At 42.4% G+C, this 25,515-nt stretch overlaps 1 protein-coding gene across 4 annotated transcripts in view; it reads left to right on the top strand.

The window, feature by feature from the left end:
* The first annotated feature begins 2,561 nt into the window (after nucleotides 1-2,561).
* The window catches only part of gphnb (gephyrin b), a 104,081-nt gene continuing 81,127 nt past the window's right edge, over nucleotides 2,562-25,515 (top strand). For all 4 annotated transcript variants that reach the window (XM_079584718.1, XM_079584716.1, XM_079584717.1 and 1 more), the window contains exon 1: nucleotides 2,562-2,709. In XM_079584718.1, the coding sequence (XP_079440844.1) occupies nucleotides 2,646-2,709 (64 nt within the window). In that variant the 5' untranslated portion in view covers nucleotides 2,562-2,645. The remainder of the gene's footprint in view (nucleotides 2,710-25,515) is intronic.

Below are 25,515 nucleotides of genomic sequence, written 5' to 3'. Positions count from 1 at the left end.
TTGTAAAGTCAGCATTTTTGGACATTTCAAAAGTATAACGACTCTATTTACTTTGTTAAAGGGGTTGATTATGATTTCACTTTTCTAACTGTAGTTAGTGTGTAATGTTGCTGTTTGATCATAAACAACATCTGCAAAGTTACAACGCTCAAAGTTCAAAGCAAAGGGAGATATTTGCTTTTAAAGGAATCGTTTTTTAAGAACTACAACAAACGGCTGGTAGAGACTACACGACATTCCTCCCGGGTTAGTGACATCACCAACCCTAAAATTGACATAAACCCCGCCCCCGGAACACGATTTATAGATTATCATGACAGAATAAGCGAATCAATGACTAGAAGATAACTACACATAAGCTTCATAAATTCATCAACTAACCATTCAGAAATTAGTTTTCTTCTTCTTGAGTCTCTCCATCTTTCTGACTCCAGTTTGAACATAAAAGGCTGAAAGTTTGTGAAATTTTCATTGTGTGTCTGTGTGACGCAAAAGGACACGAGCTCTTGAAGCTCCGCCCCCTGTGCCGGAGCAGCAGCTCATTTGCATTTAAAGGGACAGACACAAAAACGGTGCATTTTTGCTCTCCCTCAAAAAGTGACAATTTTAACATGCTATATAAAAATATTTGAGCTAAAACTTCACATACACACTTTGGGGACATCAGAGGCTTATTTTATCTTATGAAAAGGGCATTATACCACCCCTTTAAAGCAAATATTTACTTGTTTTCTTGTTGAATATGTGGTGAGCAGGAACCAAGGAGTATTTGGCAAGACTAGACCAAACAATTCAAACAAGCTCGGGTGTTTTATAAGGAGAAAGTCACTCTGTGAATCTGATACTAATATCCATTATAGTGTGAGTTAGAAACACAAGTCTGTTTGACAGAAAGGTTGGGAAACACGAGTAGTGTTATTAACTAATATAATAATATAATACACTGCACGATCTTGACCAAAATCTATGCAGCTCTTGATGGAAATAAATGTTGTGATGTTAAGAGGTGCATCAGTTTTTGGTCCAGATCTTGTGTTGTCAATGCAAGAGTCCAGCTCTCTGTAAAGTCTCCTCCAGCACGTCACACACACTTTCACTGAGTTTAAGATCTGGACTCAGAGGAGCCGATTCATGTGTGCAAATCATATTCTCTCTCACAACCATTCTTTCACAATCTGAGTCTGATGAATCTTGACATATGAATCCTGGAATACGGTCATGATGTTCTTCATACATGTTTGTTTAAGAAATGAAAAGCTACACACTCCATCAGTTAGGGTTAGAAGAACTGTTGCCAAACATATAACATTATAGAAACATAATAATCACTGCAATAATGATCCAGTCATAGACTCTTAAACATTTGCTTATTTAAATCCAAAACAGTGACTTAATGTATAATAACATAACACAATAAATTGTCACAGTCTCACTTTTTAGTTTGGACTTTGTTTTTAGTTTGCACCGTTTTCCACTGTTGAGTTAGTTGTCATTTAGTTGAGGTGTGAGTTAATTATCCTAATTTGCTGTGTTTACTGAAGTCCTCTGTGTGTTTATGTGCTGTCGGGTCTCGTCTGGGATGTGTGTGTAAGCCGTTCTCTCTGTTTAGCTTTATCTGTGGATTTATTAAAGACTATTACAATGTAACAGCACAGTTCTGTGACAGTAATGTAATTAATCATTTACAAAAGTTAAATAAAAAGTAGTAATTATAAAGAGTAATTTATGGTAGCATTTTACAACAAGGTTCTATTTGTTAGAATTTGTTAATGTTCAATATTTCTTCACACATTATTAAAATCAAGTGGACCTGAGCTGACATGAACTAATAATGAACAGTTGTGTTTTTTGTTAACTAACTTTAACAACGATTAATAAAAAATAAAAACCTGTAACAAATTGGACTTTATTTTAATGTGTTACCAAATTTTACCATTTAAAAAGTTTACGGTCATTAACGTTTTTTTATTATTATTATTTTTTATAAAAGAAGTCACTTATCACAAAGGCTGTATTTAATTGATTGAAAATACCTTATTATTGTGAAACACAGTTTAAATTACAATTTAAAGTAACTGTTTTCTATTATAATATATAGGCCCATGTTAAACTGTAATTTATTCCTGTGATCAAAGCTGAATTTCCAGCATCATATATATATATATATATATATAGGCTATATATCAATGTTGAAAACAGTTTTTTTAATTTCAGTTATTTATTTTGGAAATTGTGACACGTTTTTTAATTATTATTCGATGAATGGATAGTTCACAGAAACATAATTTATTTTTAATAGAAATCGTTTGTAAAACATTAAACATTAAAACAGGCTAAATGTCTTTACTGTCACTTTTGATCAATTTAATCCATCCTTCTAAATAAAAGTATTAAAACGTCTTACTGACCACAAATGTAAATTAACTTAGTTTGCATAATTACAGCGTGTTTTACAGAAACTCTGAAAATGTAAATCCCTAAAAAACATTTGTTTGTTTTTTGCTGATTTGCCGGTGAGATATGAGCGCTGAATCTTCGCTCTGCTGCTCTAGCCTGCGCGCTTCCCTCATTCCCCCTCCAGAGTTCGATGCGCTCGGCTCTCGGCTCTGCCTGGAGTTCTCAGTGCGGCGACAGCGGTGCTGAATATGGCGTCAGACGGGATGATTTTAACAAACCACGACCACCAAATCCGGGTCGGCGTCTTGACAGGTAAAGAATCCTTTATATCATCGTGTGGTTTATTTTGGGGGGAAACGGCTGTGTATTTCCAGCTGTTTGCCAGCGGTGCCTCTCCTTCCCAAGTGTGTGTGTGTGTGTGTGTGTGTGTGTGTGTGTGTTTGCGTGTTTCTCTGCTGGTCAACGGTGATTTAATGCCCTTTCCCCCTCTTTGCCAGAGATTAATTTACCTGCCAACCCCTGCACGATACAGCAGCACAGCTTCTGGTTAATCTGTATCTTTGATGCCATTGTGAAATTTCACAGGAGATTGTAGATTTATGTGCTGAATTCTTCATTTTCGCTTGTTAAACCTTTAAAAAGAGTCAATATTCACACCACAGCGTTTCACGAGCACGTTTAACTCAGTGAATGATGCATTATTTGTACCTGGCCGTATAGGCATCGGTGATAAAGATGTGATTTACTGTCAGGGACAGTGGATGCAGTGGGCTGATATTAGTAAGGATGGCTGTGAATCGTGGGCAGAATGCTGGTTTCCTCTCTGCATGACAGTCTTGTTAATGCAAACATGCATTCGCCGGTGATTTCCATTCGGGGTTTTTTTTTCTGTGATGCTAGTCTATGACGACTGAAATGTTCTAGCAAAGGCTTTATAATATGCGATTAATCTCCTTCCTGTGTCAAAAATGGAAGGAAATCAAATGCAGCCACCGAGTTACTGAACGATGGCATTTTTTGCTTGAAATCTCCCGAATTGGCAGGATAATACAGCTTTAGGAAGGGGGGGGGGGGGGGGGGGGACGTGAAGGCCACGGATTTTCGTGTGATGTGATAACCCTCTCATGGAAATCCGCTGCTGAAGGTGGTAATGTGCAGAGATGGAGAGAGAGAGAGAGAGAGAGAGAGAGAGAGAGAGAGAGAGAGAGAGAGAGAGAGAGAGAGGAGCTCCATCCAGCACTGAGGGAAACCCCGCTTCACCTCCCCCCTCCTCACTACTGTAGAGCGGGGAAACCAGCAGCGTCCGTCCTCGGTTCTGAAACACCGCGGCCGCTCGATGAACGCTGTCCGCGGTTCTGAAACACACCGCGGCCGCTCGATGAACGCTGTCCGCGGTTCTGAAACACACCGCGGCCGCTCGATGAACGCTGTCCGCGGTTCTGAAACACACCGCGGCCGCTCCATGAACGCTGTCCGCGGTTCTGAAACACACCGCGGCCGCTCGATGAACGCTGTCCGCGGTTCTGAAACACACAGCGGCCGCTCGATGAACGCTGTCCGCGGTTCTGAAACACACCGCGGCCGCTCCATGAACGCTGTCCGCGGTTCTGAATCAGGCGACAGTCACTTCTCACGGGGGTATTTCCCTACATGTTCTGCTCTGTAAAGATGCTTTTAGTTACGGCTGTGGACATTGAGAGGGGACGCGTCCCCCCAGTATTCAGATTAGTGGTCAATGATATTGATTCATAAATTATTGTATTTGGTCCCCACATGTAATTACAGCCTTGCTTTTATCTGTACATTTATTACAGGGAATGTCCCATGGGAGTAACCTGGGGATATTTATTCTGCTCAGTTGCACAATGCATCAAACCTAGGTGGGTTTGAATCTAGAAGCTATTGGTTAACCATGCCAAATATTTAACTACTATTCTAGAGGAAATTTACAGGGTAGTCAGGGCTACTGGGGTATTGGTTTGTATGTTCTTTTATCACACTCTTTTATCCAGGTATGTAGAGGAGGACATGCTCTAAGTGTTTAGATTAGTGGTGAACTGATATGGGGTTTTCAGTGGTTGATTCTTAAAATCATGACATTAAGCCCCATATGTTTACATTAAGTTACTTATAGCAAGGACATGAAGTAACCTCAGGATACATACGATACCGGATTGTCGGGTTCAAACATACAACCATTTGGTATCCAGGCCAGGTATTTCATGTATTTTCAAGGGAAACAAGGCTTCTGGTGTATTGGCCTACATTGTTCAGAACTATCTCGTTTATCAGATGCTTTTATCAGTACATGTATTACACTTTCGGTCCCTATATTGTAACCTGAGGGTAAGAGTCTTGCACAAGGGCACAATGGTGATAGTCATAGATCGAGCCTTTTGGGGCTCAGACATGCAACCTTTTGGCTACCAAGCCTGATGATATTGGGGTATTTTCTTTATTGCTCAGCCATTTATCGGTGCACTTTACTAGGAGAGCCCCCCTGGAGTAACCTCAGGTTAAAGTATCCTGCTCAGTGGCACAGTGGTGATAGTTCACATGCACCTTCTAACCACCAGGTTACAGCACCACTGGTGTATTGCCCTGCATTGTCACATGCTTTCAATTTGATTTCCGTGTCGGCATGGATATCCAACACCCTTGAAGCCTCTAGCTTATATCACCACGCATTGTCAGTCAATGCAGGCCAGCAGACACGTACACGAACACGCAATCATTACGCTTGTCATGCGTCAGATTACTTTTGTGACCCCCTCTACACAAGGATGACATTTGAACAGGAAGCTTGCCAATATTTGTCTTGGTAACAAATGTACCATTTCCACTTCTACTAGTGACCCTCTCTCTCTTCCTCTGTATCTCAGAAGGCCTGTGTGTTGAGGGAAATGAAGACAGGAAGGTAAAAAGGAAGAGGAGAGAGATATCACAGTCTGTGTGTGTCATCTGACCTTTCAGAAATCTCTCTCTCCTTGCCGTTGCTCTTCCCTCTTGTGCAGCTGTGGGATTTCACGTTGTTGAAAAGTGATTTCCTTTCGTATCTCTATCTCGCCGGTCACATCTGAGACTCTCACGTACAGGTCGTTGAAGTATCTATATTATCAACAATGTAAAGATGAATGTCTATCTGGGATCAGAGTTGAAACTGTTGACCTTTGACACCAGTCCATGTTGTTACTTCAGTCTTGTGTGCCTGTGCTTGACTAATCATCCAATGACGGAAGGCCTCGTCCACATCTGCTCCATCTTCCCCGATGACAGCAGGGTCATGTGACCAGACCTGTCCCCTTCTCTGGGGTTGAGAGGAGCTTTGGTTGGCATAGCAACACTGTGGAGGTTTTAGGAACCTGACAAGCATACAACACCTCAAGATGTAGGGTGGGGTCATAGTTTCATAGTTTCACACCCGGACACCAGAGAGAGCTGTTGTTGGAGACGTTTAACTTTTTGTTCACTTGAATTGCATATATTTTATGAGGACAGAATTTGACATGTTTTCTTAAGGACTATATTATCAAACTCATTTTATCTAGTGTTATGTTAGTATTATTTATATACTGTTATAGTGTTTATTAATATTTAGTTAGTTTTAATGTGCTTTTTTCATTTTCAAGTTTTTATATTTAAATTTAGCTTTCCGTTCAAAATTTTCAGTTTTAGTAATTTTAGAATTTTATTTGCAATAGGCATGTTTCTAATTTTCCTTCTTTTTTATAGTTTTAGTAAACAATATCAACACTGGTTCCATCGACGGTTTGATTTGTCTAAATCACGCAGTACATGGAAAACGAATCTACAGGATCAAAATGTAAATTAGCATGTCATTAGGTAAGAGATTTGATTTGCTGCAATTAAGGATTACATGATTAATAAATCCAACCGAAAGGGTTCTAGTCTATTCTTACCAGTAGTTTAGGTCTTGTTTCAGGAGCTGTAAAGGTTTTGAAATATTTAGTCCCCCCCACCTTTCAGCACTGTGTCTTCAAAAGTTTTTTTTTTTTTTTTTTTGCATCCTCACCTTGGTGAGTACTAACCTAAAAATAAACCCGGTGTGACCTTGAGAAGAACCGCCATCTTCCTGTCACTTCTACAAAACATGAGTTACTATTAAGGGGACCAAGGAAAGTAGTTCAGCTCAGATAGATAGATAGATAGATAGATAGATAGATAGATAGATAGATAGATAGATAGATAGATAGATAGATAGATAGATAGATAGATAGATAGATAGATAGATAGATAGATAGATAGATAGATAGATAGATAGATAGATAGATAGATTGAGAGATAGATAGATAGATTGATTGATTGATTGATTAATTCCTCTTCCTGCATGTTGTGTCCAATTCGATTCAAATTCATACCCATAACTTGAAAAGGAGTCTGATTGTTCAATTTAAAATTTCACACAACCTTATATTTTTCACCAGTCAGTTGATAAAATGTGCGATAAATCGCTGTGACAGTGACAGAGCGCTTCTGCTTTCATTTGACACAGTGCTGTCATTACTTTCAACTCGTCACGCTGCTCGTATGCCTCATTAGTGAAGCGCATTGTGTTGTTGTCTAATTGTTGTTATCTGATGTGTGTGTGTGTGTGTGTGTGTGTGTGTGTTGTTGTCTAATTGTTGTTATCTGCTGTGTGTGCGTGAGTATGAGTGTGAATGAGTGTGTGAGCGTCCTTGTGTGTGTGTGTGTGTGTGTGTGTGTGTGTGTGAGAGAGAGTGTGTGTGTGTATATGTGTGTGTGAAAGAGTGTGTGTGCGCGTGTGTGTGTGTGTGTGTGTGCGTGCGTGCATGTGTGATTGTGTGTGAGAGTGTGTGTGTGTGTGTGTGTGTATGTGAGTGAGAGTGTGTGAGTGAGAGTGTGTGCGTGTAAGAGAAAGTGTGTGTGTGTGTGTGTGTGTGTGAGAGTGTGCGTGCGTGTGTGTGTGTGTGTGTGTGTGTGTGTGTGTGTGTGTGTGTGTGTGTGTGTGTGTGTGTGTGTGTGTGTGTGTGTGTGTGTGTGTGTGTGTGTGTGAGAGTGTGCGCGCGTGTGTGTGTGTGTGTGTGTGAGAGTGTGCGCGCGTGTGTGTGTGTGTGTGTGTGTGTGTGTGTGTGTGTGTGTGTGTGTGTGTGTGTGTGTGTGTGTGTGTGTGTGTGTGTGCGTGTGTGTGTGTGTGTGTGAGAGTGTGCGCGCATGTGTGTGTGTGTGTGTGTGTGTAAATTGACCTGGCAGGGATAAGAGATTGCGAGTCAATCTTTTCGGCAGCAATGCAGTGGTTAGTGTTATCAACACAAATGAAACCAGCTTTATGTCTTCACCCCGGCAACTCTGGTAAAGGCTTCCTTTAGTTTGCTTTTTACCCTAGAGCTGTGAGTGTATAGATCCACATCACCTTTCTGCACGTCGCTGCGCTGGATTCTGTCTGAACTTGTTTCCTTCCACAGCAGGACCATTGAAATTCAGTCACTGAACTGCCAATGAGGAAACTCTCTGCGGCAGACAGCACATCTCTCTCTCTCTCTCTCTCTCTCTCTCTCTCTCTCTCTCTCTCTCTCTCTCTCTCTCTATCTCTCGCTCCTTAGATCTAGTGAGTCTGGATTGTGTGGGCGGCGTTCCAATCTCACACGTGTATCACAGAGACATGCATCGGCCACATTTACACGAGCGGCTAAATTTAGACGCCTGATAAAGTCATAAATAGGAATAAGATACAGTACAATCCACACTGGTCATTTAGCACGACCGATTGAGTATGTGTATCTTTCTAAAACCCTTTTTCAACACATCATATAATCATCATATCATATAATAATCATTATATCATATCATATAATGCCTGGAGAGAGCTAACCGTTAACGTTAGCGTTAGTCAATCGACTGAATGTAAATGTCATGTGACTAATGACTCTGTTTGCATTGTTACATGAATTCCATTTGTGGATTAAAAATAGCAATATTGCATTCAAACTCAGATGCTATTCTAAATCAATAAAGAGGAATAAAGTAACCGTGTGCAGATGTTTTCTGGTTTTTCATCTGGATGTGTGTGCATTTTATCCTCTTTACCAATGACACAAGTATACAACGTCATGCAACACTTCCTTATGAATTGTGGTCTGACACATTATGTAATGCAATAACGCACGAGTGTTTGCATTCACGTGCATCTGTACTTGACCTTGTTTTGTTTCATAATTGATGAACTTTGCAACATTATTGACCTGAACTGAATCTAAATCGAGCTGAATAATGCCACTATATAGAGCTGCTTTACAGCTGAAATTGAATTTGTTTCAAAATTGATGAATTTCGCAACATCGACATGTGTTATTGAAATTAATAATGACAATATTGTCTTCCATTGAGCTGCTTTACCGCTGAAGTTTAAAGTGTTTCATAATTGATTTATTTTGCAACATTTACACCTGTGTATGACCGTGAAGCTGCTCTGAAACATCTGTGTTGTATAAAGGGAATATGTAAACACACATGACTTGAGTTGACGGCACAGACCGGAAGTACACACGTGTGTTGTTGTGTAGTCGACTCGTCTTCTAGGAGACTGGGACTTTATTATCAGACAAAATAAAATCAAGAGAGTCTCATCTGGACAATCTTTACGCTTTAGTGCTCCATTTAAACGTGTGTGTGTGTGTGTGTGTGTGTGTGTGTGTGTGTGTGTGTGTGTGTGTGTGTGTGTGTGTGTGTGTGTGTGTGTGTGAGCGTGCATGTGTCTGTGTCTGTGTGTGTGTGTGTGTGTGAGCATGTGTGTGAGCATGTGTGTGTGTGTGTGTGTGTGTGTGAGCATGTGTGTGAGCGTGTGTGTGTGTGTGTGTGTGTGTGTGTGTGTGTGTGTGTGTGTGTGTGTGTGTGTGTGTGTGAGCGTGTGTGAATGCAAAAGGAATTAGTGTGTGTGTGTGTGTGTGTGTGAGAGAGAGAGTGTGTGAATGCAAAAGGAATTAATGTGTGAGTGTAGGGCTGGGCGATATGGCCCAAAAAAAATATCACGATATTTTTTTTATATCAGTCGATATCGATAATTATCGATAAATGTCAAATCTTTATTTATTTCAAGTTTAAAGACAGATTTTTACTCCTAAGTGAAAGCTGTAGAAACCAGAGCGTTGTGTTTTTAAACTAGGCTACTCTTTATTGTCAGAACATATCATGACAAACTCTTGCCAAACAAGTGAACATTTCACAAATCCGAGGTAGAACATTCAAACATTTGTCATTTTTCCTTAACAAAATAAATATCTTTATTTCAGTAGTATTAGCTTGAGTTAGGATGCAGATTTAACTATATACAATTTATGTTCATTAACAAAAACAGTAACATCTTATTCTTTAGTTTTATTTAAATTAACCATTGGTCATCCAGCATCATGCATTTAGATCATGATAACCACAGATAAAATGTAACTTTATGGTTTCTATGGTATTTATGAAAACCAGTAGCCTAAATACATTATTAAAAACTGTAATTATATTCCATTAGTCCTTTAATATATTGTCTACATTAATAATATTATACAATTCAATATATATATACGCACGCACATTTCATGGTGCAGTTAGCAGCTAATATTATTACTAGGCTAACGTTACAGTAACGTTAAATCCGTGGTGAATGATGGGAATGTGTAGACGGAGAAGCTTCCGACTGTATTGTTGCGCACAGTGTTTCTCATGTTCGTCAGCGCTGTTTCATCTGCCTTTAAACTGGTTTAAATCACTGAGACATTTGTGTTCCTCGCTGAATTTAAGCGCTTCTCACTGGATCTCGAGACCGAGAGCGATCAGAGTAAACGCGTTTGCTCTAGTGAGCTCGCGCTGCGCTGCCGTTTGGACTTTGAGCCGAGCGGATAAACGGTCCGTGTGGCGCGCGCGGTTCAAATGAGATTCGTTCCGCTTTTGGCGCAAAAACATTATCGAACATTTATCGAACTCTTGATATCGTTTTATCGAGAAAAATTATATCGCGATAATTATCGTTATCGTTTTATCGCCCAGCCCTATGTGAGTGTGTGTGTGTGAGAGTGTGTGAATGCAAAAGGAATTAGTGTGTGTGTGTGTGTGTGTGTGAGAGTGTGTGAATGCAAAAGGAATTAATGTGTGAGTGTGTGTGTGAGTTTGTGTGTGAGAGTGTGTGAATGCAAAAGGAATTAGTGTGTGTGTGTGTGTGTGTGTGTGTGTGTGTGTGTGTGAGAGTGTGTGAATGCAAAAGGAATTAATGTTTGAGTGTGTGTGTGAGTGAGTGTGTGAGAGTGTGTGAATGCAAAAGGAATTAATGTGTGAGTGTGTGTTTGTGAGTGTGTGAATGCAAAAGGAATTAGTGTGTGTGTGTGTGTGTGTGTGTGTGTGTGTGTGTGTGTGTGAGAGAGAGAGTGTGTGAATGCAAAAGGAATTAATGTGTGAGTGTGTGTGTGAGTGAGTGTGTGAGAGTGTGTGAATGCAAAAGGAATTAATGTGTGAGTGTGTGTGTGAGTGAGAGTGTGTGAATGCAAAAGGAATTAGTGTGTGTGTGTGTGTGTGTGTGTGTGTGTGTGTGTGTGTGTGTGTGTGTGTGTGTGTGTGTGTGTGTGTGTGAGAGAGAGAGAGTGTGTGAATGCAAAAGGAATTAATGTGTGAGTGTGTGTGTGAGTGAGTGTGTGAGAGTGTGTGAATGCAAAAGGAATTAGTGTGTGTGTATGTGTGTGTGTGTGTGTGTGTGTGTGTGTGTGTGTGTGTGTGTGTGTGTGTGTGTGTGTGTGTGTGTGAGAGTGTGTGAATGCAAAAGGAATTAATGTGTGAGTGTGTGTGTGAGTTTGTGTGTGAGAGTGTGTGAATGCAAAAGGAATTAGTGTGTGTGTGTGTGTGAGTGTGTGAGAGTGTGTTAATGCAAAAGGAATTAATGTGTGTGTGTGTGAGTGAATGCAAAAGGAGTGTGTGTGTGTGTGTGTGTGTGTGAGTGAATGCAAAAGGAGTGTGTTTGTGTGTGTGTGTGTGTGAGAGTGTGTGTGTGTGTGTGTGTGTGTGTGTGTGTGTGTGTGTGTGTGTGTGTGTGTGTGTGTGTGTGTGTGTGTGTGTGTGTGTGTGTGTGTGTGTGTGTGTGTGTGTGTGTGTGTGTGTGAATGCAAAAGGAGTTAATGCATCTAAAAAATGAAAACCATTTGAACCTCAAATCCTCCGCCATAATTTCACATATAAACACACAAGTGAACCATCATGTACTCCACACACTCTGACACACTGACCTTTCCAATGGGTTTGGGATCAAGTTCATCTCTTCACACACAGCGAGTTATTGTGTTTGAAAGGGGAAAAAACCCTGACGGCGTCTGTCTCTGCCGAGTTTAAATGGAAAATGGAGCTTTCTGCAATCCTAAAGTCAACATGAAGTCAAAATCGACCCTAATTATTTTAAATTAATCATTGCAGTGCATGCTATTCTTAAAAGAAAAGAAAAAAAAATATTTGTAATCTTTCATCAGAATGTAATAATTCCACTGTGAACACGTTCGGATATGTAACACATTGCTAATGGACAAAACCAAGTCTTAATCCGTTTTTCCATTGTTTCTCTCAGAAGTGTCACGTTATGAAAGTAAAATGTGTTGTGAATGTTTCATGTTTCCTCTGGACTCATTAAGCGCCGCTGTAACACGCGTGATCGACAGTAAAAAGGAACGGCTGTCAAACGGATGGTGAACATGAGCTTGTGTGTGTTAAGATTAATAGATTGTGACGTAACATGTCATGATACTTTGTAAGAGAGCGGCTTTCGTGTGTGTTTTAAGCTTTATAGGCCTGTAAAAAGACTCGTCCGTCACACTTATAAAATGTCAGAATGCCATTGCATCATAAAAAATTATGAAAAAATAATCTGTTTGAAATGATAAAACAATAGTATAGCAGCCAAACGTGATGTCCGGCTTGACACCTTCACCCTTCATTTAAATATTATGAAAAATTGTTTGAAGATTTTGTAAGCATAGTTGTGCAATTGTTTTGTTTGTGAGAACGCAATGAAATTCTGCCAACATAATTTTTGGCCAGGCTGTCAGACAAAAAAATTATGAACATGCAAAATCACGAGAGAACCAACTAAATATTAATAACTGATTATGTAGTAGTCTTTTTCCTTTAAGCTTTTTGTTTTGCTATGCATTTTTTAAATAAAACCAGTCACACTTTAGATTAGGGTCCAGTTCTCACTATTAACTATGACGTTTGCCTCAATAAACTCATAATCACTGCTTATTAATAGTTAGTAAGGTATTGGGTATGATTAAGGGATGTAGAATATGGTCATGCAGAATAAGGCATTAATATGTGCTTAATAAGTACTAATAAAACTCTTTATTTTAGGATTGCTTACCTGAACTTGATTTTATGTGTTTATTTATTTTATTTTATTTTTTATTGTATCTTCATTGTGTTTATTCAATTGTTGTTATGCTTGTATGTAAAGCGCTTTGAGAAAGCTACTTTTAAAGGCGCTATACAAAATAAATATATTATTAATAAACAGCCAATATCCTAGTAATATATACCGGTGAAACTGGAAATGACTCGATTATGGCTTACAGCTTATGAAAACCTTTTGCACAATATTTTTATTTAGAATTTGGGGCTTTTATAAGCTGTAAGCCATAATCATTAAAATTATAACAAATAAAGGCTTGAAATATCTCATCTAGTATATAATATACTAGTTTCATCTTTTAAGTTGAATTACTGAAATAAATGAACTTTTGGACGATATTATCATTTTCCCGAGTTTCATCTGTACATTACCTGCTGATAATCAACTAGTTAATAGTGAGAATTCGACCCTAAATTGAAGTGTTCCCATAAAACCTGTAGCTGTAGTTTGCCTTTTTTGCCAAATTATTTTGTCAGATAAATACCGTTACCAAGTTTAGGCCTTGTCCACACTAATACATTTTCGTTTAAAAGACGCGTATTTTTCTCTGCGGTTTGGCCGTCCGTCCACAATGACTGAGATGGTGTTTTTAGCATTGAAACGAGGTGGACACTGTAATGACTGGTCCACTGAAGGCAAGTTGAGGTGAGAACTCAAACGCAATTTATTTACAAAAAACCCCCACAATAATACATCAAACAAAAACATGGCAAAACATTAAAAATCTGACCAAAAACACGAACATAGACTTAGGCTACGTTTACACGTGGACGGCTATTTTCATAAACGGACATTTCATCCCTCTCCGTTTTCAAAAATAACATTGTGCACGCCTGTCAGTTTTCAGAAAAGTGTTCGTTTACCCGTGTATATATGCCGTCAAGAGCACCCTGTAGGTGGCAGTGTAACGAGAAGCTCAAGCCCGCGTAAGCCAATCAGAATCCCCAAAATAGTCACATGCTGTGACGTCGGCTGCCTAAAACTCAGTTCCCTATCAAGGCTACGGAACTTCGACATTACGGATGTCGTATATGGGAACTCCTCTCCTCCTTCACTTCCGCTGAAATCTTATAGGCTAACGCCAGCAAAGCTGGCCAATTGACGCAAATATGCAAATACTGAAACACCGTTGCAGTTATAATGCAAGTGCAGCGTCAATTACATCAGAATCTCTCTCTTCACGCTCAAATCGTGTGCTAGAAAGCTGATACTACAACTCTTGGATTATTCGCCGTCGTTGAAGTTGCACCGGAGATACTTGCACTGTCTCCCGCATCCGATGGCAACTACTTGCAACCTGTGCTCGGGCCCCATCGCCCCCCCCGACACGCACCTGTTTTGCGTCGCGTACATGGGGCTGGCCCATGCTGAGTCCGCCCTCAAGGACGGAGGGTCCTGCGACCTCTGCGCGGATATGTCTCTTCGAGCCCTCAAAGCCAGGAGGGAGGAAGCTCGCGCAGCAGCGGGGATTGGACCTGCCGCCGCCCCCGAGCCGCTGGTAGGCCCCCCCAACCGCAGAGTCGAGGTCCGTCCCCCGGTGAGCTTCTCCGACCCCACCTTTCAACCCCCTCGCGAGGTTGCTGACTTCGTGTCCTTCGGGGCGAGCGAGGAAGACGACTCCATGTCTCTGTCAGCCTCCGAGAACGACTGGGGTGCGGAGCAGGCCGCCCCGCTGGCGGCCGCGGAGCAAGACACCCCGACGGACCTGCAGGACGAGCTCTTCCGTATCCTCTCGAAGGCCGTCGAGGAACTGGACCTCTCGTGGAAAGCTCCCGATGAACCTTCGAAGAGCAAACTGGATACGTGGTTCCTCCAATCGAGCCGCCGTCAGGCCGCTTCGAAAAGAGGAACACCGTTTTTCCCTGACGTGCATGAGCACGTGGTGAAATCGTGGGTGGCCCCGCAATCGGCGCGCACCCTCACTTCCACCCAGGCCATGTTTGCCCCCGTGGATGAGGCGGGGGACCACGGCTACCTCCGCATCCCCCCCGTCGAGGAGACCGTCGCCGCACACCTCTGCCCGTCGGCTCCCGCCCTGGGCTCGGACCGCAGCCTGCCGTCCCGAGCCTGCAGATTTACGGCCCACCAGGCTGACAAGGCCTACGGTGCCGCGGGGGAGGCGGTATCTGCGCTGCATGCCATGGCCGTTCTCCAAGTGCTGCAGGCTAAACAGCTGAAGTCTCTGGATGACGCCGCCTCTATTGACGCTGACGCCATCCGGGATCTCCGTTCGGCCACGGACCTTCGCGCTCCTGTCCACGAAGCGCTCGGCTCAGGCGATTGGCCGTTCGATGGGTTTCCTGGTGGTCCTCCACAGACACCTGTGGCTCACCCTGTCGGACGTCCAGGAGGCCGACAGGAAGACACTGCTGAATGCACCGATCTCCCCTGCAGGCCTGTTCGGAGACGTCGTGGAGAAGGTCACCGATCGTTACTCCGAGACGCAGAAGAAGGCAAAGGCTATGAGCCACGTGATTCCTCGGAGGGCGCCGCCGCAGCCGCAGCCGCAGCAGCTTCGCTCTCGTTCGTCTTCAGCTTCGGGCCGCCAACCCCAGGCTGCGGCCAGACAACAGACAGCGCCCCGCCCGAGACCGGATGCCCGTAGAGGCCGTAGCGGCCAGTGGCAGGGTAGCAAGAGGCAGAGGAGCCCGCGTAGAAAGCCCACCGCGTCCCCTGCGAGGCCCAAGCAGTCGTCCTGACCGCTCGGGCAAGAGGAGAAGAGAGCGCCAGGTCGGCCCCGCGTCCGAGCGGCGCGCTCTATTGCACTTGGTCCCTCAGCGTTCTGCGAGCGACGCGTGCAGTTGTGTTGTGAATGTTGTCAATGTTTCAGAAATAAAGCAAATCAATACTTCACAAACAGAGCTTTTTTTTTTTTTTTTTTCTCCTCTTGTACCAAACACTGTGTTACCCGCCCTGCCTTCGAGCAGCGCAGAGTCACGGTCAATAACTATTCCCAGCACTCACATAGCGGCGATGACCGCAGGTTTAGATCAGCCCACGCTCAGTCGTTTTCAGGCAGCGTGGGAAGCTATTCCGGGAATCTCGCCGTGGGTGTTGAATATAATTCGGCACGGGTACACACTTCAGTTCAAACGCAGACCACCCCGCTTCCGCGGCGTAATTCAGTCATTAACTTTGCCCCAAAACGCTCATGTGCTGAGGCAAGAAGTGTGCAGCTTGCTCGAAAAGAAGGCTATAGAACCAGTTCCCCCCGAGCGAGCAGGAGAGCGGGTTCTACAGCCGCTACTTTGTGCCGAAGAAGGGCCGCCCCATTCTGGATCTGAGACCTGTCAACAGAGCACTTCACAAGCGCGCCTTCAGGATGACTACACTGAAGCAAATCCTGGCGCAAATTCGCCCCGGGGATTGGTTCGCTTCGGTGGATTTAAAGGACGCTTACTTTCATATCCAGATAGTAAAGCGTCACAGACGATTCCTGAGGTTTGCGCGCGTCCCCCCGAGTGCGTGGTATTCTGGCCACAAGCGCATTATGGTCACCCGCGGATGCGCCCGCGCCCTGGCCCCGTGGAGGAACCCAGATCTCTTCAACTCAGGGGTCCCTATGGGCATAGTGACGCGGCGAGTGGAGGTCCTGACGGACGCTCCATCAACCGGATGGGGAGCGGTCTGCTTGGGCAAAGAGAAGCAGACTGAGTGGCACATAAATCGTTTGGAACTAGAAGCGGTCTCTCTAGCTCTCAAAGCCTTCCGGTCTCGGCTGGAGCAGCAGCATGTGTTGATTTGGACCGACAACACTTCCGTGGTCTCGTACATAAATCGCCAACATTCCAGAGCCCTATTCAGGCAGGCGGAATCCCTTCTGCTGTGGGGGGACCGGTTTTTCCTCTCGGTGAGAGCGCCGCACATCCCCGGTGTTCTAAATCGCGGGGCGGATATGCTCTCGAGAAGCGGGATTCCCCAAGGGGAGTGGAGGCTTCACCCCGGGATGGTTCAGCTGAAAAATATGAAATCGTTTCGGCAGAGCGGAGGTCGACCTCTTTGCGACGAGCGAGAACGCGCATTGTCAGATGTTCTTCTCGCTGTCCCGTTCCCCCCGGGAGGTGGACGCGCTGACTGCGCGATGACCGAGAGTCTATCTCTATGCTTTTCCTCCGGTGAAATTTTGCCCATGGTGTTGTGCAAAATCAGGGAGGAGAAGGCGTAGGTGACTCTGGTAGCCCCGAACTGGCCGAATCAACCCTGGTTCGCGGATTTGGTAGAGTTACTAGCAGGGCAGCCATGGGAGATCCCGCTCAGGAAGGACCTTCTGTCTCAGGCGAGCGGTACGATCTGCCATCCCAGGCCCGGGCTGTGGAGCCTCCATGTGTGGCCGCTGCAGGGTCGCTGAGCGGGCGGGACGTGCTGCACTCGCGAGTTTTGAATACCATCGCGGAGGCTCGAGCTCCGTCCACCAGGCGCCTGTATGCTCTGAAGTGGGGTGTGTTCTCAAAATGGTGTCAGGATATCGGTATAGACCCAGCGAACTGTTCTGTGTCGGATATTCTACGCTTCCTTCAGTACAGGATGGATGAAGGGAGCCTACCATCCACTCTGAAGGTATATGTGGCCGCTATTGCCGCGTTTCACCCCCCTGTTGACGGACAGTCTATCGGTAGACATGCGTCGGTGACACGGTTCCTCAAGGGAGCTAGGAGATTATGCCCTGAACGGCCGCCTTCGGTGCCGCCATGGGATTTAGCTTTGGTCTTGGAGGCTTTGTCACGACCGCCTTTCTAGCCCTTAGCCTCGATTGCCATTAAGGAAAGCTATCGGTTAAAACGGCACTGCTTCTCGCTCTCGCTTCGGCGAAGCGGGTTGGGGATTTACAGGCTTTCTCTGTAAGTGAAGATTGTATTCGCTTTGGACCGGGAAACTGTAATGTAACTCTCAGACCGAGGCCGGGTTACGTTCCTACGTTCCTGTTTGTGTGCTTAGTGGGTGCAACAAGGGACGGGGGGTCTCTAAACAGAGGCTTGCTCACTGGATTGTGGACGCTATTGTTTTGGCTTATGATTGCCGGGGGCAGGAATGCCCCCTTAACGTGAAAGCCCATTCGAACCAGGGTGATCGCTTCCTCATGGGCATGAACTAAGGGTATGTCTATCCAGGATTTATGCCTTGCAGCTGGCTGGTCTTCTCAGAACACGTTTGCCAGGATTTGCCCTCTGTAGCGTCTCGGATGTTTTTGGTGAGTTGATTTTATATAGCATTGTGAGCTGCTCTGCGCTTTGCTCATGAGTTGTTCTATGTGCTATTGTGTATGTTTTGCAGTTGTCACCGCTATGCGTTGATTCTATTACTGTTGTTGCCCTGTTGCTCGACAGTGCAAACTTACCCAGTTAAGTTGCTCGGGATATGCAAATTCTGGCAGTGTTTTTGTGAGCTTGTGATTGGTCTCTTTGGACCAATCAGAGGTTTGAGGTTCACTATTGGTCAATCTCGGCCTATCAGATGCTCGCATACTGGGGGGGCGGTCTTGGTATTGGGTCTGTTGTTCTGTTGTAGTGGTCGCTATGCTACCACGGCGGGATTTTATACAGTTCCCATATACGACATCCGTAATGTCGAAGTTCCGTAGCCTTGATAGGGAACGTCTCCGGTTACTTTCGTAACCTCGGTTCCCTGAAAGGCAAGGAACGAGACATTACGCTCGCCGCCGTGTTCGCTATTGATTTTAGCGTTTGTTCGATTCTGATGTAATTGACGCTGCACTTGCATTATAACTGCAACGGTGTTTCAGTATTTGCATATTTGCGTCAATTGCTGGCGTTAGCCTATAAGATTTCAGCGGAAGTGAAGGAGGAGAGGAGTTCCCATATACGACATCCGTAATGTCTCGTTCCTTGCCTTTCAGGGAACCGAGGTTACGAAAGTAACCGGAGACGTTTTTCTCAGTTTACATACAAACAAAGTTTTCCAAAATTTCCACTCTGGCCGCAGTTTTTAGAAAGAATCGTTTTCAGAGGCAAATTCTCCGTTTGCATGCAGTGTGGACTGTGAAAACGAAGGTATTTGAAAACGATGACCCATAAATATTAATGTTTATAGCAGTATTATGCCTGTTATGTGCTATTCACTTTCACATAGTTGCTAAAATATGTTACTTTGCACACTCTTCATGTCACAGTCCTGCAAAGATGACAGAAAATGTACTCACGTTTGCTGTCCTGTGAATACACGTGTTTTAGACCAAACATATAGTGTGTGTGAGTGTGACCTGGACGATCAGTGAATGCTGAGATACTTCGATAACTTGATTATGTCTTGTTCTGTATCATCTCAGCGAGCTTTATGAGGTTTCACGCATGCGCTTGTTGAATTGAGCGTTTTCCGACGTCTCAGTGTGGATGAGAAACTTCTGGGAAACTCTTGAAAGAGCTTGTGTGGACGTAGAGCGTTTTGAAATGAAAACTTTTTCAAATCTATCCGGATTAATGTAGACGTACGTAGCCTTAGTGTTTTGTTCTTCCCCTCAAACATGTACTTGTAAGGTCATAAAAACACTTCAGGACATCACTGTTGGCCACTCCTGTAGAACAGACATCTCCAAAACACCAGCTAATGCAACATTAAGACTTAATAAAATGAAAAGAAGAGTATTAAAAGTTAGCGACGAGAAAGATCCTGCAGCTTTTGAGACACTTTATTTCATATTTTGTATCTAATGCAATTACATTCAGACTGAGTGTGTGTGTGTGTGTGTGTGTGTGTGTGTGTGTGTGTGTGTGTGTGTGTGTGTGTGTGTGTGTGTGCGCGTGCGTGCGAGTAAGAGTGTGTGTGAGAGAGTGTGTGTGTGTGTGTGTGTGTGTGTGTGTGTGTGTGCGTGAGTGAGTGAGATTGAGAGTGTGTGCGCGTGCGTGCAAGTTTGTGTGAGTGTGTGTGTGTGTATGTGTGTGTGTGTGTGTGTGAGTGAGTGAGATTGAGTGTGTGCACGTGCGTGCAAGTTTGTGTGAGAGTGCGTGCGAGTGTGTGAGTGCGTGCGAGTGTGTGAGTGAGAGTGTGTGTATGAGTGTGTGTGTGTGTTGATGAGTCACGTTTCTCTTTAATTAAGGATGTGGGGATTAATAAAGTCGTCAGTGACCGGCCCACTCACACACTCTCTTTCTCCCACTTCATGGGTTTCATCACATCACGATTCATGAAGTTGTGTGAGAAACCGCATCAGTAACACTTTAATAATAAGATCTCAATTGTAAACATGAACTAACAATGAGCAAAACATTCTTACAGCATTTATTGACCTTTGTTAATGTTAGTTAATAAAAATGTTTTTGTTCATGTTAGTTCACAGTGCATGTTAACAGATACAACTTTTGATCTCAATAATGTATTAGTAAATGTTGAGATTGATATGAACTAAGATTAATAAATGCTGTAGAAGTATTGTTCATTGTTTCATGTTAACTAATGAAGTTAACTAATAATAGGTGCACAGGAATAATCCTTCCTAAAACGCATTAAACTTTCGTTTACAAAGACGTGAAACTCACCGAGTGGTCAGGGGTGTTCACTGATATGCTCACACAAAAATCGCTGCAAAAGATGCTTTCCAACAGGTTTTTTCGTAATTTTTGTCCATCTCCATTGACTTGTTTTGGATGTGCTGTGAGGTACGGTATTACAAAAACTACAATAAAACCTGTTGGAAAGCATCTTTTGCAGCGATTTTTGTGTGAGCATATCAGTGAACACCCCTGACCACTCGGAGTTTCACGTCTTTGTAAACGAAAGTTTAATGCGTTTTAGGAAAGATTGTTCCAGTGCACCTATGGATGGATATATAGATGGATGGATGGATGGATGGATGGATGGATGGATGGATGGATGGATGGATAGATATGGATGGATGGATATATAGATGGATGGATGGATAGATATATAGATGGATGGATGGATGGATGGATGGATGGATGGATGGATAGATATGGATGGATGGATATATAGATGGATGGATGGATAGATATATAGATGGATGGATGGATGGATGGATGGATGGATGGATGGATGGATGGATGGATGGATGGATGGATAGATAGATATGGATGGATGGATATATAGATGGATGGATGGATAGATATATAGATGGATGGATGGATGGATATATAGATGGATGGATGGATGGATAGATATATAGATGGATGGATATATAGATGGATGTATGGATGGATGGATAGATATATAGATGGATGGATATATAGATGGATGGATAGATATATAGATGGATATATAGATGATGGATGGATGGATGGATGGATATATAGATGGATGGATATATAGATGATGGATGGATGGATGGATATATAGATGGATGGATATATAGATGATGGATGGATGGATGGATGGATATATAGATGGATGGATGGATAGATATATAGATGGATGGATGGATGGATATATAGATGGATGGATGGATGGATAGATATATAGATGGATGGATATATAGATGGATGGATATATAGATGGATGGATAGATATATAGATGGATGGATGGATATATAGATGGATGGATGGATATATAGATGATGGATGGATGGATGGATGGATATATAGATGGATGGATATATAGATGATGGATGGATGGATGGATATATAGATGGATGGATGGATAGATATATAGATGGATGGATGGATGGATATATAGATGGATGGATGGATATATAGATGGATGGATGGATATATAGATGGATGGATGGATGGATATATAGATGGATGGATATATAGATGGATGGATGGATATATAGATGGATGGATGGATATATATATAGATGGATGGATGGATATATAGATGGATGGATGGATATATAGATAGATGGATGGATATATAGAAGGATGGATGGATAGATATATAGATGGATGGATGGATATATAGATGGATGGATATAGATGGATAGATATATAGATGGATGGATGGATATATAGATGGATGGATGGATGGATATATAGATGGATGGATGGATAGATATATGGATGGATGGATATGAAGATGGATGGATGGATAGATAGATAGATAGATATATAGATGGATGGATGGATATATAGATGGATGGATATATAGATGGATGGATATAGATGGATGGATATATAGATGGATGGATATAGATGGATGGATGGATAGATAGATATATAGATGGATGGATGGATGGATATATAGATGGATGGATATAGATGGATGGATATATAGATGGATGGATAGATGGATATATAGATGGATATAGATGGATATATAGATGGATATATAGATATGGATGGATGGATGGATGGATGGATGGATATATAGATGGATGGATGGATAGATATATGGATGGATGGATGGATATGAAGATGGATGGATAGATAGATATATAGATGGATGGATGGATATATAGATGGATGGATGGATATATAGATGGATGGATGGATATATAGATGGATGGATATATAGATGGATGGATGGATATATAGATGGATGGATGGATATATAGATGGATGGATATATAGATGGATATAGATGGATATATAGATGGATATAGATGGATGGATATAGATGGATATATAGATGGATATAGATGGATGGATATAGATGGATGGATAGATGGATATATAGATGGATATAGATGGATATATAGATCGATATATAGATGGATGGATGGATATATAGATGGATGGATGGATAGATATATGGATGGATGGATATGAAGATGGATGGATGGATAGATAGATATATAGATGGATGGATATATAGATGGATGGATGGATATATAGATGGATGGATATATAGATGGATGGATATAGATGGATGGATATATAGATGGATGGATATAGATGGATGGATGGATAGATAGATATATAGATGGATGGATGGATGGATATATAGATGGATGGATATAGATGGATGGATATATAGATGGATGGATATAGATGGATGGATATATAGATGGATGGATATAGATGGATGGATGGATAGATGGATATATAGATGGATGGATATAGATGGATGGATGGTTGGATAGATATATAGATGGATGGATGGATGGATATATAGATGGATGGATGGATGGATATATAGATGGATGGATGGATAGATATATAGATGGATGGATGGATGGATATATAGATGGATGGATATAGATGGATGGATGGGTGGATATATAGATGGATGGATGGATAGATATATAGATGGATGGATGGATGGATATATAGATGGATGGATATATAGATGGATGGATGGGTGGATATATAGATGGATGGATGGGTGGATAGACAGACATAAAGAACAGAATGAATGTGTTGTGTTAAACTTCTTTAAATTATATTTCAGTAAACACCTCTTCCAAAATCGCAGAACCGTCAAGAATGCGTTCAGCTCATATCTAAAAATAAAATAAAAAATCAGATTGAAACAGAAAATGTTTTAATAAAGAAAATGAAACCAGTTTGTATATTGTCTGCATGACAATCCTGCGCACACTGATCTCAGCAAGCGTTCAGCTCCTCTATAAACACCGCAGACGTGTTCTCTCCTTGTTGACTGACGTGGGAAAAGAGTAAATTAGGTTTTGGAGGCTTCAATCCTCTTCCCTGCCTAAATTTACCCTTCCTTCTCTGATGGCTTGTCGGTTCCTCACGAACACCCACTCCAGTGCGCCGGATTCTTCTCTGCTCGTGTAAAAGCGAGTGCTTTAAATAATGGAGGACGGTGCTTTTGTGGGCCACATGTGTGTAATGGCAGGGGTGAATAATTCAGCCTGTCCTGTTCACTTGCACCAGCATGAGAGAAGACACTCAGATCATGCAGATGCTAATGTGAGTCTCTGGCACCAGGTGTGTGGCCCTCGGGGGCCGACCCGAGGTCAGGGCTTTCAGGACGGAGAGCAGTGAAGCAGAACTGAGAGGAGAACATGTCTTCTCTTTAGCTGACACAAAGGCTTTGGCTTTGCCTTTATGAGTTATAGGGCCCTATCTTGCACCCAGCGCAATTGACTTTGAACACCGACGCATGTATCATTCCTATTTTGCACCCGCGCACAGCGGACTTTTCCCTCCACAGACGCACGTCGGTAAATTAGGGAATGAACTTGCGCTCGCGGGGGCGGTTCAGCGCAAAGAGGAGGCGTGTTCCGGCGCAAAACTTCAATGGTGCTATTTTCCAGTTTTAGAAAGCAATTGCGCCATTGATCAGGAAAAAAACAGTCTAAAGACAGTGGCGCGTTGCGCGTTAGTGATATGGTATTTTAAGGGCGCGTGCTTGGCCATAATGTTAACCCGCATCCACTTTGATTCTCTAATATAAACAGATGCAGCAGTTTTCATTTTTGCAAATCATACATTATTACAAGGAAAAATATTAACACACGAGGGAAATCATTGTTGTGTCCGTGAAGATGTGAAAAAGATCTATCTAGATAAAAAAATAAAAAAATCTAGATTAGGCTACACATTTACTACCCAAATTATACGCCTGTTTAACCTAATTTGGGTGGGTTTCTCCCATCATCCCCATTGTCACTTCTCTGTGTTTTACGGCCCTGACGAGAACGTCGGTTTCCTCGGCTGTGAATCGCTTCTGGCGTGCGCCGGCAAATCCACCGTTATAGCAATCCGCCGTGGAACAAGCGCGCCAGCTCTTAAAGGGAATGTGAGAGGACGCTCTGATTGGTTTATTTCACGTTACGCCCAAACCACACCTATGAATAATGAAGCTACTTCAGACCAACCCCTTTTAGATTTGCGTCGGGCGCAAGAGTCATTTATCCGCCGGGAAAATAGCAACAGCGCCGGGATCCGCCCACAAAGTTACTTGCGCTTTGCACTTTGACACTTGCGTTTCAGATCGTTAAAATAGGGCCCATAGTGTGTAATATTGGGAAATCCTGCTTAGATGTTCAAATGTGCTGGAGGGCCGGGATTTAAAGGGACAGTTCACCTAAAAATGTTGCTCCACCAAACCTGACTTTCTTTCTTTAGTAGTTCAGCAATTGTTTGTAGTTATTAAATCTCATTATTACTTTTGCATGCTAAAACTTGCCATAACCTTATCAATCATGTGACATGCAAAAACCAATGCCGTTTACGCTGTTGGTGTCACATGATACATTTTGATACAATATACAGTACAACAAAAAATTATATTATATTATGTGAAATATTATTGCAATTTAAAATGACTGTTTCCTATGTGAACATATTGTAAACTGCAATTTATTCCTGTGATCAAAGTTGAATTTTCAGCATCATTACTCCAGTCTTCAGTGTCACATGATCCTTCAGAAATCATTCTAATATGATGATTTGCTGCTCAAGAAACATTTCTGATTATTATCAATGTTGAAAACAGTTGTGCTGTTTCTATTTTTTTTGTGTGTGTGGAAACTGTGATTAAAAAAAATCTTTGATGAACAGAAATCAAAATACAGGATTTATTTGAAATAGAATCATTGTGTAACATAATAAGTGTCTTTACTGTCAGTTGTGATCAATTGAATGCATCCTTGCTGAATATAAGTATTAATTTCTTTAAAAAAAAAAGAAGACAACCTTACTGGTCCCAAAGTTTTGCACATGTTTTGTGCATTTATCATGTGACCAAACCCTAAGAAAACGGTAACGGCAAAGCACATGTGAACATCCCGATGAGAATTTAGGAGAGTGAGAAATAGTAGTGATGATACTTGCCTAAGCAAACAGCACCAAATATTGTAAATGTCACAGCAAAGCAAAGCATGGAAATACAG

This window comes from Phoxinus phoxinus, assembly GCF_949152265.1.
Source record: "Phoxinus phoxinus genome assembly, chromosome: 16".
Lineage (NCBI taxonomy): Eukaryota > Metazoa > Chordata > Actinopteri > Cypriniformes > Leuciscidae > Phoxinus > Phoxinus phoxinus.
The sequence above is the reverse complement of the archived record's forward strand: the minus strand, read 5'-3'. Positions and strand labels throughout refer to the sequence as shown.